Source organism: Oncorhynchus mykiss, chromosome 5, assembly GCF_057628025.1.
Source record: "Oncorhynchus mykiss isolate SJ-2025 chromosome 5, ASM5762802v1, whole genome shotgun sequence".
Lineage (NCBI taxonomy): Eukaryota > Metazoa > Chordata > Actinopteri > Salmoniformes > Salmonidae > Oncorhynchus > Oncorhynchus mykiss.
In genome coordinates this window covers 74,771,857-74,787,886 of record NC_143026.1, presented here as the reverse complement: position 1 = coordinate 74,787,886, position 16,030 = coordinate 74,771,857, and the positions used below count along the sequence as shown (strand labels likewise).

General features: G+C 41.3%; 1 protein-coding gene across 1 annotated transcript; it reads right to left on the bottom strand.

The window, feature by feature from the left end:
- Positions 1-1,255: 1,255 nt before the first annotated feature.
- Positions 1,256-15,591, bottom strand: LOC110524525 (protein sel-1 homolog 3). The gene is made up of 24 exons (XM_021604254.3): positions 15,303-15,591; positions 14,134-14,704; positions 13,790-13,916; positions 13,046-13,167; positions 12,764-12,879; positions 11,704-11,768; positions 11,377-11,500; positions 11,085-11,217; positions 10,772-10,912; positions 10,420-10,643; positions 10,130-10,309; positions 9,920-10,042; positions 9,649-9,789; positions 9,477-9,539; positions 9,213-9,389; positions 8,974-9,101; positions 6,880-6,963; positions 6,554-6,635; positions 6,277-6,352; positions 5,952-6,055; positions 5,659-5,780; positions 5,435-5,549; positions 4,981-5,044; positions 1,256-4,446 (listed from the first exon to the last, which is right to left on the bottom strand). The coding sequence occupies exons 1-24, from the start codon at positions 15,366-15,368 to the stop codon at positions 4,145-4,147; spliced, it is 3,450 nt and encodes a 1,149-aa protein (XP_021459929.3). The 5' UTR covers positions 15,369-15,591; the 3' UTR covers positions 1,256-4,144.
- Positions 15,592-16,030: the final 439 nt, after the last annotated feature.

Here is a 16,030-nt window from a genome sequence, read left to right as displayed (position 1 = left end):
CTGTTGTGAAGAAGTTTAAAGCCGGATTTGGATACAAAAAGATTTCCCAAGCTTTAAACATCCCAAGGAGCACTGTGCAAGCGATAATATTGCAATGGAAGGAGTATCAGACCACTGCAAATCTACCAAGACCTGGCCGTCCCTCTAAACTTTCAGCTCATACAAGGAGAAGACTGATCAGAGATGCAGCCAAGAGGCCCATGATCACTCTGGATGAACTGCAGAGATCTACAGCTGAGGTGGGAGACTGTCCATAGGACAACAATCAGTCGTATATTGCACAAATCTGGCCTTTATGGAAGAGTGGCAAGAAGAAAGCCATTTCTTAAAGATATCCATAAAAAGTGTTGTTTAAAGTTTGCCACAAGCCACCTGGGAGACACACCAAACATGTGGAAGAAGGTGCTCTGGTCAGATGAAACCAAAATTCAACTTTTTGGCAACAATGCAAGACGTTATGTTTGGCGTAAAAGCAACACAGCTCATCACCCTGAACACACCATCCCCACTGTCAAACATGGGGGTGGCAGCATCATGGTTTGGGCCTGCTTTTCTTCAGCAGGGACAGGGAAGATGGTTAAAATTGATGGGAAGATGGATGGAGCCAAATACAGGACCGTTCTGGAAGAGACCTGAGACTGGGACGGAGATTTGTCTTCCAACAAGACAATGATCCAAAACATAAAGCTAAATCTACAATGGAATGGTTAAAAAATAAACATATCCAGGTGTTAGAATGGCCAAGTCAAAGTCCAGACCTGAAACCAATCGAGAATCTGTGGAAAGAACTGAAAACTGCTGTTCACAAATGCTCTCCATCCAACCTCACTGAGCTCGAGCTGTATCGCAAGGAGGAATGGGAAAAAATGTCAGTCTCTCGATGTGCAAAACTGATAGAGACATACCCCAAGCGACTTACAGCTGTAATCGCAGCAAAAGGTGGCGCTACAAAGTATTAACTTAAGGGGGCTGAATAATTTTGCACGCCCAATTTTTCAGTTTTTGATTTGTTAAAAAAGTTTGAAATATCCAATAAATGTTGTTCCACTTCATTATTGTGTCCCACTTGTTGTTGATTCTTCACAAAAAAATACAGTTTTATATCTTTATGTTTGAAGCCTGAAATGTGGCAAAAGGTCGCAAAGTTCAAGGGGGCCGAATACTTTCGCAAGGCACTGTAATTAAAGAAAATATGCAGGTAGAGAAAGTTCTGGAACTGGTGATAACCTTGGATAGATAGTTGAATACTCAGCTGTTTCAAATAAATGTTGGTCTTTATTTTCTGAAAGGACAGTTTATAGACTATGGTATAATGCATGGCTGAGACCACGCATCAACTCAATATCTGTATGTCCTGGATGTTGACAAAGTCAAAAAGTCTCCATGAAAAAAAACAACCCATAAATGATTATAAAGGTTGCCCTTGGGAAACATTTCTATTAAATGAGTTTGACTAAACAGAACAGTATTGCAAAGTACAACGTGACAGCAGTTAAACTGTCACATTTATTACATTTTGGCCACAGTGTTTGTTGTTGCCAAGATTCAAGGTAATATCACTCGTCATATAATGATTAAATAACTGCATATTAATGAGAGAGAAAGAGAGAGCCCTCCAACAGTTGCAGTTTATGCTGTAAATAACAGCTGATCAAGAAAATACTAGAAAAGATGCTGCTGTTTAGCTCCTCGAACTTTCCCAACCTATTATGAAATCCATAACTCAGATACAGAGTAACAGTTCTACCATCCCATAATACGAAATCCTTATCTGAAGTACTGTATCTACATGAAGACGGGGCTTAGTGTGTTTCACAGAATACAATCATATCTCACTCATTGACCCACATACTGAGAACAGACAGTTCATTGCATGAATAAAATGCAGACTTAAACCCTGGGCAAGGGTCTAGGAATGCTGCACACACTGCACATACTCTTGCGGACCCACCATATTTACTCTGGGTAACACATCATAGTTACAGTTGAAGCCGGAAGTTTACATACACTTAGGTTGGAGTCATTAAAACTTTTTCAACCACTACAAACATTTCTTGTTAACAAACTATAGTTTTGGCAAGTCATTTTTCCAATAATTATTTACAGACAGATTATTTTACTTATAGTTCACTGTATCACAATTCCAGTGGGTCAGATGTTTACACTAAGTTGACTGTGCCTTTAAACAGCTTGGACATTTTCAGAAAATGATGTCATGGCTTTAAAAGATTCTGAAAGGCTAATTGACATAATTTGAGTCAATTGGAGGTGTACCTGTGGATGTATTTCAAGGCCTACCTTCAAACTCAGTGCCTCTTTGACATCATGAAAAAATCAAAAGAAATCAGCAAAAAATTGTAGACCTCCACAAGTCTGGTTCATCCTTGGGAGCAAGGAAGGAGACGTGTTCTGTCTCCTAAAGATGAACGTACTTTGGTGAGAAAAGTGCAAATCAATCCCAGAACAACAGCAAAGGACCTTGTGAAGTTGTTGGAGGGAACAGGTACAAAAGTATCTATATCCACAGTAAAACTAGTCCTATATCGACATAACCTGAAAGGCCGTTCAGCAAGGAAGAAGCAACTGTTCCAAAACCACCATAAAAAAGACAAGACTACGCTTTGCAACTGCACATAGGAACAAAGATTGTACTTTTTGGAGAAATGTCCTCTGGTCTGATGAAACATAAATAGAACTGTTTGGCCATAATGACCATCGTTATGTTTGGAGGAAAAAGGTGGACGCATGCAAGCCGAAGATCACCATCCCAACTGTGAAGCCCGAGGGTGGCAGCATCATGTTGTGGGGGTGCTTTGCTGCAGGAGGGACTGGGGCACTTCACAAAATAGATAGCTACATGAGAAAGGAAAATTATGTGGATATATTGAAGCAACATCTCAAGACATCAGTCAGGAAGTTAGAGCTTGGTCGCAAATGGGTCTTCTAAATGGACAATGACCCCAAGCATACTTGCAAAGTTGTGGCAAAATGGATTAAGGACAACAAAGTCAAGGTATTGGAGTGGCCATCACAAAGCCCTGACCTCAATCCTATAAAAAAAAATTGTGGGCAGAACTGAAAAAGCGTGTGCGAGCAAGGAAGCCTACAAACCTGACTCAGTTAAACCAGCTCTGTCAAGAGGAATGGGCCAAAATTATTGTGGAAGTTTGTGGAAGTTCGCCCGAAATGTCTACCCGAAATGTTTGACCCAAGTTAAACAATTTAAAGGTAATGCTACCAAATACTAATTGAGTGTATGTAAACTTCTGACCCACTGGGAATGTGATGAAAGAAATAAAAGCTGAAATAAATTATTATCTCTGCTATTATTCTGACATTTCACATTCTTAAAATAAAGTGGTGATCCTAACTGACCTAAGACAGGACATTTTTACGAGGATTAAATGTCAGGAATTGTGAAAAACTGAGTTTAAATGTATTTGGCTAAGATGTATGTAAACTTCAGACTTTAACTGTACGTATGATTCATAACCCTTACCAATAAATCAAGCAGATTCTGGACAACTGTTCAGACAAAAACTGTAATAAGTTAACCAGCAGAAACTAGTCCTTCTGATCGGCCTTGGACTAACCTAACGTACCGGCCCCAAACAGACAGACGTTTAGGAGCCCCAGAAAAAAACGTGTGATTCAGCACCATGTGGCTGAAACAAAACAACCAGATAGCAGACTCATACACCTACAGATGTAAGATCTTAATTTGCCCTATATTGTCACAGAAAAATAATCCTGCAGCAACAGGTTTTGAACATTTAGTCCACAATGTTGCTCAGCGGTTAGGCTATCAGCTGGCCAAAAGTAGGCTACATGAAAAGTGCAATACTGTTAATGTAACTGTTTGTAAATGTGAGTTTTCAGTGAATTTATGCAAATCACAAAGTTCATCTGCATTTCCTGCTGTACAGAAAACTTCTTAGCAACAAAAGAGTGATCAAATTAAGATCCTACATCTGTATCAGTCATATGAGTCTGTTCACTCCCACTTGTCAGTTAAAATTAGTCAGATATCTCAGAAAATGCAGTTTTATAATATTTACAGGCTTGCTTCCCAACATAAAGCATATACATTCCTTTATATGTTATCTTCTGTCTCAGGCATTTCCTGTGCTGTGTAAGACAACTATCAGAGCAGGTGATGGAGGATCAATGTGCAGAGGACACAGAGACACACCCCAGACACAGTAACAGCCAGGTCAACTGTCTGCTGCACTCTCTGTCCATCCCTCAGTAAAATGGACCATAGACCCTGGGCCATTCTAACAGTTCTGGACATTCTGTCTTCTCTCCTGATGGGGTCGTTCTGATCCTGCTGTCCATTCCCATTGACTTCTGCTTGATTGACAGGGGATGTCCCTGTCCTGTCATCTACTGCACGGTCAGTGGTCTGCCTACGTTGTCTAGCTGGGATGTGCACTTGGAGACACTCTGGAGGCAAAGAAACTGTTTACCAGTCAAGCATTGATGTAATAAATCACAAGAGTTTGTCATGAAAAAACAATGGGTCGGTTTTACAATTTAACATGGTCTTTCTATATTTACAATGGAGGGGACAAAAATAAATATGACACGTGCAGAACGGCACAGTATTCCAATGGTGGCTAAATCGGAGGACGTGCTCATTGTAATGGCTGGAATGGAATAAATGGGACAGTATCAAACACATGGTTTCCAAGTTTTCGATACCATTCCATTGATTCCAATCCAGCCATTATTATAAGCGGTCCTCCCTTCACCAACCTCCTCTGATGTATTTAACATTAGGCTGTAGCTGTAACACAACAAGTTTGTGACAGATAACCAACTGAGGCAACAGTACCACCGTGTGGAATACATATGTAGATGCCTATACAGAGGTAAGATATGGAAATGTGATCATGATAAGTGGACATTAAGACTATTCACTATTACACTGAAATTAAACAGTATTTTAGCAAGGAGGTATTCAGGAAACTGACTTACTCAGAGCACTTTGGATTAGCACAGTAATCAGAGCAATGATGAGAGTAACGACAGATATATAAACCTGGAAGACAGGATTTACAGGATCACATTTGCATTTCCATTTGACAACTTTGAAATTGTCTTGCATTTTATTTAGTTAAAAACCATGAGCTATCCCACTTGGCAAAAAACAGGTTGAATCAACATTGTTCCCATGTCATTTCAACCAAATTAATCAATGTGGAAATCTGATTGGATTTGCAAAAAGTCATCAACGTAAGGCCATTTCGTCTTTTTTTTCACCCAAATCTTAACCTAAATCCAATGACATGACGAAATTTGAGCTGACGTCAGTGGCCAGTGGGATGTGATTGATAAAGACATTGTCATATGGGTCTGACTAGTCATGGTCAGATCACATGATGAGCAGGAGAAACACTGGTCCTTGTCATACTTAAAGATAAAGGCCTACCAGTGACAGCTGTATAGGGTCTTGAGTCATTTTTCTCCAGGATTTTCCCATGCGGACTCTGAGTAGAGCTAAAGTACATGGTGTCAGATCCTCATCTTCATCCAACTCTACACATCTATGGGGGAAAACAGAACAAAACAAAAACAAAGCATTGGCATACACAGTCTATTATTCATTAGTCATGATGAGTCTGATATGATTCTGATATGTAGAAGGGGAAGTACCTTTGTAAGAGTCTCTCCACCACAATGTCTAGCCCATCATGAATTGATATGTTTAATCTGTCTCTGATGATCAATGGGACATCATGTCCCTCTTCTGCCAAAACCACCAACGTATATATTCCCTGAGGGTTCATAAGGAAAAAAATCATAAAAAGAACAGTAATCAAAAACATGCAAACTGACATGTATGAACGCATTAGAATTCTGATTACTGTTACTTTTACAGAAGGCTCAAAGATTCTGGAGGCTTAATTGTAGCATGTAAATGACAGTGATAATACATGGTAAGACACCTGAGAACTGCCTGCAAGGGCTGCTCTGCTGTACAGTGATATAGCCTGATCAACAGCTCCTAGCCTGCTGCTTGAGTAGTAGTAGTCGCCCATCTTCAGCAAACCTGGAACCAGAGCGATAGCCTGAGTGTCAGTCTGTGCCATCATGCCTACTCATTGTCACTCTTTGTAATGCCAAATGTTTGGCTTGACATTGAAAGCAATGGAGTTGGCAAGAGCACAAACAGATCTGAGACCAGGCTAACAGAGAAACAGGTGCTTTATGTAAACTAGCTTTTCCACTACTGACTATAGTCTGTGAGGACACTGTAGGACAGGAACTCACCAGAATCATGTGGGGCATAGTTCATTGTGGAATGGTTATAATACCTCCATTGACAATCATAGCTCTGCTTCAACTCCTGCAATCAAAAAAAGAGTGGTAACTCAAGTGTATGATATGGCTTATGGTAATGACTGTCTCTCTGTCAACGCCCTGGGGTGTCTTTGTGTGTCTCTCAAATGAATGTGTCACTAAATCTGAACTAATTGGCTTTAGAAGAATATGAGAGATGCAGTATCTTTCTATGAGAAAATAAGAATTCAAATGCCAGACTCCTTACCTCACATAGGTAGGCAACATTATTCTGGGCCACTCCCAAACCTGTTTCAGCGGCAAGGGCATACCTGACCAGAGCCTCGCCCCTTTAGGAACAATACAATACATCAACCCATACCCATGTACACATACGTGCACACACATGCACACACACACACACACACACACGCACGCACGCGCGCACACACACACACACACACACGCACACACGCACACACACACACACACACACACACAAAAACACTGTAACATCAGTAACTCGATTTAACAAATCAAATGAATATGAGGGAAATTGGATTGATGAACTAGAGTCTATTTTGCTTCTCTCACCAGAAGCCCTGGAGGTAGGCTTGGAGAGCCTCTCTTACGATGTATCCCAGGTAACCATTCTGCTCACAGATCTGTTTCAGCATGCTAGAGGGCAGGACAACATAAAACATAAAACATGTACTGAATCAGAGAGGTTCATCACATAACGACATCAACAAAGTATTGTTATTACCATGACATCATTACTACCGTAAAAAAACAGAAAGTACAGTCATGGCCAAATGTTTTGAGAATGACACAAATCTTAAATTCTACAAAGTTTGCTGCTTCAATGTCTTTAGATATTTTTGCCAGATGTTACTATGGAATACTGAAGTATAATTACAAGCATTTCATAAGTGTCAAAGGATTTCATTGACAATTACATTAAGTTGATGCAAAGAGTCAATATTTGCAGTGTTGAACCTTCTTTTTCAAGACCTCTGCAATCCGCCCTGGCATGCTGTCAATGAACTTCTGGGCCACATCCTGACAGATGGCAGCCCATTCTTGCATAATCAATGCTTGGAGTTTGTCAGAATTTGTGGGTTTTTGTTTGTCCCCCCACCTCTTGAGGATTGACCACAAGTTCTCAATGGGATTAAGGTCTGGGGAGTTTCCTGGCCATGGACCCAAAATATCGATGTTTTGTTCCCCGAGCCACTTAGTTATCACTTTTGCCTTATGGCAAAGTGCTCCATCATGCTGGAAAATGCATTGTTCATCACCAAACTGTTCCTGGATGGTTGGGAGAAGTTGCTCTCAGAGGATGTGTTGGTACAATTCTTTATTCATGGCTGTGTTCTTAGGCAAAATTGTGAGTGAACCCACTCCCTTGACCCCACACATGAATGGTCTCAGGATGCTTTACTGTTGGCATGACACAGGACTGATGGTAGCGCTCACCTTGTCTTCTCCGGACAAGCTTTTTTTCCGGATGCCCCAAACAATCGGAAAGGGGATTCATCAGAGAAAATGACTTTACCCCAGTCCTCAGCAGTCCAATCCCTGTACCTTTTGCGGAAAATCAGTCTGTCCCTGATGTTATTCCTGGAGAGAAGTGGCTTCTTTCCTGCCCTTCTTGACACCAAGCCATCCTCCAAAAGTCTTCGCCTCACTGTGCGTGCAGATGCACTCACACCTGCCTGCTGCCCTTCCTGAGCAAGCTCTGTACTGGTGATGCCCCGATCCCGCAGCTGAATCAACTTTAGGAGACGGTCCTGGCGCTTGCTGGACTTTCTTGGGCGCCCTGAAGCCTTCTTCACAACAATTGAACCGCTCTCCTTGAAGTTCTTGATGATCCGATAAATGGTTGATTTAGGTGCAATCTTACTGGCAGCAATATCCTTGCCTGTGAAGCCCTTTTTGTGCAAAGCAATGATGATGGCACGTGTTTCCTTGCAGGTAACCATGGCTGACAGAGGAAAAACAATGATCCCAAGCACCACCCTCCTTTTGAAGCTTCCAGTCTGTTATTCAAACTCAATCAGCATGACAGAGTGATCTCCAGCCTTGTCCTCGTCAACACTCACACCTGTGTTAACGAGAGAATCACTGACATGATGCCAGCTGGTCCTTTTGTGGCAGGGCTGAAATGCAGTGGAAATGTTTTTGGGGGATTCAGTTAATTTGCATGGCAAAGAGGGACTTTGCAATTAATTGCAATTAATCTGATCACTCTTCATAACATTATGGAGTATATGCAAATTGCCATCATACAAACTGAGGCATCAGACTTTGTGAAAATTAATATTTGTGTCATTCTCAAAACTTTTGACCACGACTGTACACATTTGGTACAGAACACCAAGGACTACAATAAGCTCAGTGACTAAAGGTTTACTCTTACTCTGACGCATCAGCCCTGATCTAAGATATTTTTGTGACACTAACAGCTTCATCTGGGGATTCATAAGACGAGTAACTGCACTACGCAGGGTCTCTCGCTCTAAGCCACACTGTGACAGTGGCACTTATTTTTATATATGCAAATACACAGGTCCTTAAATTAGTCCAGCATTTAGTCAGATGACACTTTTCTGCAGCTACCCTCTGGTGCAGTGGACCATACAGGGGTTTTCTTCACTCCCTGAGCTGAGCGGAATAGAGACTTACATCACAGCCCTCTCTGTGTCCCGGGAGACCCCCTCCAGGTTTCCTGTGGACAGGTACCAGGCCGCCTCCACCGCCCCGTCCACGTGACCATAGAGGGAGGAGTTTAGGAAGAGATGAAACGCAGCAGTCTTGGGAGTACAGAAAACACAATGAGTATTAGACTCTTCATAAATCTGAAAAAGGCTTCCAACTTATAACTCAAGTTGATTTTTAAAAAGGATGGGTGAAGTTGGTCCTACCTCATTCTTTTCTGGGTTGTGTGGGTTCTTCCCATTTAAGTGATACACACCCAGGTTAAACATGCCGTCATGACTGCCATTGTGGGCAGCCTGTTCAAAGTACTTGTAGGCAGTCTTGTAGTCTCTCAGTATGGTGCTGTAATACCACCCTAGCCCATTCAAGGCTTGGACTGAACCCTGGGGGTCAGAGATGCACATTAAAGGCAAGCACACATAGACACACATAAACACACCCCACAAGGTAGAGTATTACAGCACACATACCTTGGCTGCAGCTTTCTCCAATATCTGGAGACCCAGAGTCATGTTCCTCTTCACCCCCTGTCCCTGAAGAGACCATTATCAATCAGTCCTCTAATCAGTCTACACATACACAACACATATCTGTCAATATTGAAGTCCTATATCCCCTACTTACACAAGACATGATGCTTACCTTAAATAATAAGATAGAGTACTCATACATGGCTGCAGGATCCTCCAGCTCCATGGCACTCTTAGCATACCACTTAACTGCACTCCCAACGTCCTTAGAGACACCATTTTGACCCCAGAGTAGAAGCTTTGCTAGAAGTTTCTGTATAAATGAAGTTGTGTCATTTTCAGATTTATTCCCTTGAATCATTCCTAACTTGACGTAGAAGACACTTCTAAGTACTTTAGACTAAAAGCGCAATGATTTCTAGGTATTTTGATATATACTGTACCTGTGATTCAACGTCTCCTCTGTCAGCTTGAAGTTTGATATACTGAAAGGTGTCACCTGTCTCATGAGTTAGGCTGTTCAGGTGGTCCTCGTTGCTTATAAGAATGTGCTCCGTGATATATTGCTTGGGGTGAGAGGAAATGTATGGTTAACAGTTATACTAACGTAACAGTACAACTAAAGTTCCTCAAGTCCTTTTTTATAAATTCACCTGATTCCCCAGTACCCGGCCTTGGTCAATACTGGTCTGTGCCCCAACATTGGAGTAGTAACTGTACGCCATGTCAAAGTCTTTGGGGAACCCGTCAATTCCTTGTGTGTGTTTGTAGCCCAAATGCATGAGGGCTAAACGGTTGTCTCCCAGTGCACCAATCAGACTGTAGACATGACCCTGGAATACACAGAGGTCATAACAAGGTCACTCATCATGGGTCCGGGGTCACATACAGCTCATGACAAAGGTGGTATTACCCGTGACGAGATCAGGTGACTGGTCGTTACCTGCTGTTGGTCCACAGGGGCCCCCAGGCCAGCCAGGTGGATGGTGGAGAGCAGCAAGGAGGAGTGGTGGTAGCCATAGCAGGAGGACATCTGCAGCAGGGCTATCAGGGAGGAGGTGGTGGTGGTGGAGTCCATCTGGTTGCTTCCTCTATTGGACAGTCTATTCACTACATGCTCAAACAATCTGCTTCCAAGGTAAAGGGGTGTTCTCCTGTTCTTAGTTCCTACAGGTATCAATGGAGTAGATACAGTAAATGTAACCAAGAATATGTGAGGTGCAGTCAAACACTACCTGCAGGTGATGTAGGTTTAAGTACATAAGTATGAGATGGGTAGCCTATAGGTAATATACCTGTGGTGAAGTCCTTTAGCTGGGTCTCTAAGAAGGTGAAAAGTACACGGTGCTTCTTCTGTGCTTCCCAGGTCCATGTCTGCCTACATGTATTCTGTCCAAACCTTCTCCATAAACTGATGTAGTGAGAGTGACACAAACCTGAAAAATCTAACTCAGTCAGATCTGGTTTCTCCAAAATAATGTGGCATAAAACTACCCCAGACTCCATATTCACAGTGCTAGGGTTTGCCTTCAAGACACAGATCCATTTGGTGTTGGCACACCACTCACACAGATGACTAAACATGAATCTACACAGTATAGAGCTCACCTGTCATAAAGACTTCCTGGTTGTGTGTCACAGCCTGAAGAAAGGCTGCAGTGACTTCTCTGATAACATCACACTCTCTGTGAGTCTTTTCCAGGCCCTCTAATGTCTTGACAGGGGAAAGGAAGTTGATCACCTGCAATATATTTAACTATATTTAACTGTCATAAAACTGTAACAACAATATACCTCTTAATACAGTAGTACAGTAAGGCCTATATAGTACATTTCTGTACATTTTCATTTCTCATATTGAACAATTGTTTTAAAAAAAAGTTAAGGCATTTGGACACACCTTTTCTGTGCCCAAACGATAGTATTTGATTGGTCCAAAATAGCCATGGAAACCTGGCATGAACCTGCCCCCTCCAATCACAAAGTATCCACCAGTGTCATTGTAATGGATGTCACTCTGAAAGCTGCAAAATATTCAACACTCAACATTCGAAAGAAATATTGACACTAAGTTATGCAAAGCCCTCCTCAAGGCTTTTGGTGCAGTTTGAAGAGTGCAAGTCTTAAAAACACCAAAGTTCACTCCAATCCCTTTTCTGTGTTTATATATCAAAATATTTATGTCTGAAAAAAGTTTGTAATTATCCAAAAAGTTTTAATGCCTTACTCAAATATGTGTGTGTTCCCCACCATTCCTCCCGATGTCATTTCAGGTTTAACTTGCAGTGTCACCTGAAAGACACACAAGACATAAATCCAAAACTCCAATATATAAAGTATATATTAATACCATGATGTGAAAAGATGGGATGTAGATTCTGACATGGGACTTTAATGATATACCCCATTCCTAACTGTAGCACCCTAAGCTACCAATTGTGTCTCTGATGCATATGTTGTTGCTGTATGTACACTGAACAAAAATATAAACAAAACATGTAAAGTGTTGGTCCCATGTTCCATGATCTGAAATAAAAAATCACAGACATTTTCTATACACACAAAAAGCTTATTTATCTCAAAGGTTGTGTACAAATGTGTTTACATCCCTGTTAGTAAGCATTTATCCTTTACCAAGTGTATCCATCCACCTGACAAGTGTGGCATATCAAGAAGCTGATTAAACAGCATGACCATTACACAGGTGCACCTTGTGCTGGGGACAATAACAGGCCACTTTAAAATGTGTAGTTTTGTCACACAACACAATGCCACAAGTTTTGAGGAAGCATGCAATTGGCATGCTGTCTGTAGGAATGTCCACCAGAGCTGTTGCCAGATAATTTAATGTTCATTTCTCTACAATAAGCTGCCTCCAATGTCGTTTTAGAGAATTTGACAGTACGTCCAACTGGCCGCAGACCACATGTAAACACGCCAGCCCAGGACCTCGACATCCAGCTTCTTCACCTGTGGGAACGTCTGAGGGGTGGTGAGTGATGAGGATTATTTATGTCTGTAATAAAGGCCGTTTGTGGGGAAAAACTCATTCTGAATGGCTGGGCCTGGCTCCCCAGTACCACTGGCCAGTCATGTGAAATCCATAGATTAAGGCCTAATGAATTAATTTAAATTGCCTGATTTCTTATGAATATGAAATGCAACTTAGTAAAATATTTTCAATTAATGCATGTTTAATTTAGATTTCTGTTCAGTATATCTTGCTGGTGATAAATCCAATTTCCAATCATTGGAATAATAGTTTATTAAATTCAATTGTATGGTACCTTAGAGCCTTGTATGAAGCAGTCTAGTCTGATCCAGGTCCAGAGAGGCAGAGCTGTGTGGGCTCTGAATGCCTTATCTCCCCCAGACACCACACGAACCTGAATTATGATATCTCCTAAACAGTAGACAGTACTTTATTAAATCCTAAGACAGACATCTACCATAATGCATGCTGATATCCAATCATAACACTACCTACCGCTCAAAGACACAGCAGCTTGATCACATTCACAGCCCAACATTACATCATAAGTATCAAGTGAGACCATGCTATGCCTCACCTGTGTTAGTGAGCTGCATCAGAGGAGTGTCGTATTTGCTGTTCTGATCAACATGATGGATGATTCCACACAGTTTCTTGTCACACCACTGCACCAGAAAGACCCATATAGACACTGTGATACTGGGGAAAGGGAGATTAATGAGATCTTTCACATTACATTTTCTGTGTTTAATGAATTTGTGTAGTTGTAATCTGTGATTATATCTTGATTAGATTTTAGATTATGCATCCATCCTTAAGCATCCATAAAGCATGCCCACTGGTATCATCTTCTACATAGGTTAGTTCGCTGATCTTTCAATGCATTGTTTAAAGCATGTAAACAATAAAGAACTGTAGCATATGGAAATGTATATGCTAAGTGAATTAAAAATGGAAGTGAAATGAGCTGTCAGCATTGAACAGACAGAGATCTTTCTGTAACTGACCTAAGGAGGTGCATGGAGTCAGAAATATCAGATGACTGAAACTATCATTTTCAAAATGCTAAATCATGGACCCTTTTAGTTGAACTTTAAAATAACTCACTTTGTAAGAGAGGTCATAATATATATTGTATAATTAATTTGGCATTATACTGGTTATACTTGTTCATGTTTATGTGAGTCATTCCAGGTGACATTGTCAGTGCACTTCCAGTTGTTGTCCACAAGACTACCCAAAGGATCAGCTCTCATGATAACGTAGGCAAATGTGTCATGAATGCAAATAAATACTATTTAGAGGGAAGTTAAATCCAAACCTGGGCTGCTCCACAGTGAGGACACGATCTCTCTCAAGATCTCTGTTGATGAAAGGGTGGATCTTGCGAATCACTCCAAAACTCTTTCCAGTGCTAACCATTGGAAATGTCAATATATCCACAGTGTCTACAAATCAATTCAAGAAAATATTAGTATACACTAAAACTCTAACAAGGACTGAGAATAACTTCTTTAACAAAATAAATAATGTCAGTATTTTTCTTTCTATGTCTCAATTCACTGGCACCAAACTGTTTATCATAAAGTGTACTTGACAGCAATGTGAGTCTAATTGTAACACACACATATAGTACAAAACCTGATTGGTTGATTGAGACCAGACCTGACTCATGTGGGCACTGGCGGATTCTGTCTCTGGTCAGCTGCCACATAAGATCAGCCATCCAGGAGGGGCACCCAGGATAAAGTCTAGCTGGACGCTCAGAGGGAAGTACTGCCTGAAGCACTTTGAACGTCCTCACCAGGGACCCATTGTATGTGCTGGTCCTATTCACATGGCCTTTGTCTCCTTTGCCTTGCTCAAGGTGGTCCAACCAGGCTCGAACCATCACATTATGGACGTCCAATGTGCGCCTCATGAAGAGGTCCTTTCTGTAGGCCATGCCTGGAGGGAACCAAAGCTTCACTGGATGAGTCCTGGGGACATGGAGGCGTCTGTGGTTGGTCCATCTCCTCCTGAAGACAGCCACTCCTGTCTTGGTCTGTGTGGGGACCATCACCTCCACTCCCACCTCACAGGCCCTGGAGCACTGGTAACTAACTTGGACCACTGAGCCATTCATCACTATGTCTGGGACCAAGTCAAACTGTATGGAATCACCATGCAGCACTGAGCTCTCTCCAGCTGGAGATGAGGAGGTAGGCGTGATGTGGGATGAAGACTCACATAGTGCCTGGTCGAGATGAATTAAATATAGGTGGAAATTAGCTGGATTCAACAGTAACGTTAAGTCCATTGCAGAGCATGCTTGCTTGGTGTTCAGAAGACCTCTCCTTGAATGGTTTGCTATAATAAATGGGTAATGTCTCTAGTGTATTATCCCTTTATAAAACCAAGAAAACTGAAATAATGAGTAAAGCCTGGGGGAATTTTCCTCAATCTAACTTGTTTGTAAGATTCATTCGGAGATGCCTCCAGGCAGCACTGGTGACTATCAGTGTGTTATGGCTGGAATATAATCACTTTTGTTGAAATTTAAGACTGGTAAAATGCATATTCATACAGATTTAAATTGCTGAAAATGGCCAAAAGCATCGTGGGCCTAGTCTGGTATGTACATATTAAACATCACATTTGAAACGAGGTCAGCTAATGACCAGGCACTAAATGTGACATTTGTGGATATTAGTTGTGAGTTGTGATGTGTGGTGGTAGTCTGTAAACTACACACAAATATTTACACAAGTTTGCAATTTATTCAAATAGATTACCGTTTACATAGCCATATTCATTATCCTTGTATTAGATACTCAATTGTGTATATTTCTTACCAGCGACAAAACAATTACAACGGTGACAGCATGTCCACAAAGGTTAAAACTTTCAAAAACTTTCATTTTCAAGTGTGCATTTCATACAATCCTTGAATTCTGTCTTCCCAATTTTTTTAGGACTATATCGAATGTTATTTAATGTTCAAATCGTGGTTATAGTTGTATTAATGTGATAAATCCAATGTTATTAATCCAAATACGGCTTTCTGTTGCGTTGCCTCGTTATTCCTCACTTCCGTGATACAGGTGGAGCTATGTGGTAGCACCTGTTCTGCAGGTGGAGCCTATTACGCCGTGCAAAATTAGCCTGACGATACACTAAATCTTTCCGCTACTCTGTCGTTCGCCCCCGACAGAGCCAGTGATCCTTTGGCGAGGTTGTGCAGAGTGGCAAAAAATATTATTTATTAAATTGGATACATTCCTAGGCAGTATTTCAGCAACACGTTTCTCCTCATACATCATAATCTCACAGCACCAACATTCTATAAACACGAGGAAATCAGTTTATCGCACGATAAAGCCAAAGACAGTACAGTGTGAAGATAAGCAGAAAGTGCTTCTCCAACAGAAATCCCCCATCACACTTGTAGGCGATGTCTTGCCTGTGCATAATCACATCAACTGCGCATGTGCAGGTTTTACAATCCTAGGCACTCGTTCGATATAAAGTTGTTTTTGACGCAAATTAAAATGTGTCAGTTTGTCACTTTCACGAGGTTGGA

Bases quoted from the DNA above. Each gene is read 5' to 3' on its own strand.
- LOC110524525 (XM_021604254.3), bottom strand. From the start codon at position 15,368: ATGAAAGTTTTTGAAAGTTTTAACCTTTGTGGACATGCTGTCACCGTT. The intron at 10,644-10,771 runs GTATATTACCTA...TGATACCTGTAG, and splicing joins GCTAAAGGACTTCACCACAG to GAACTAAGAACAGGAGAACA. The intron at 6,964-8,973 runs GTAAGTCTCTAT...CCTGCCCTCTAG, and splicing joins GACACAGAGAGGGCTGTGAT to CATGCTGAAACAGATCTGTG.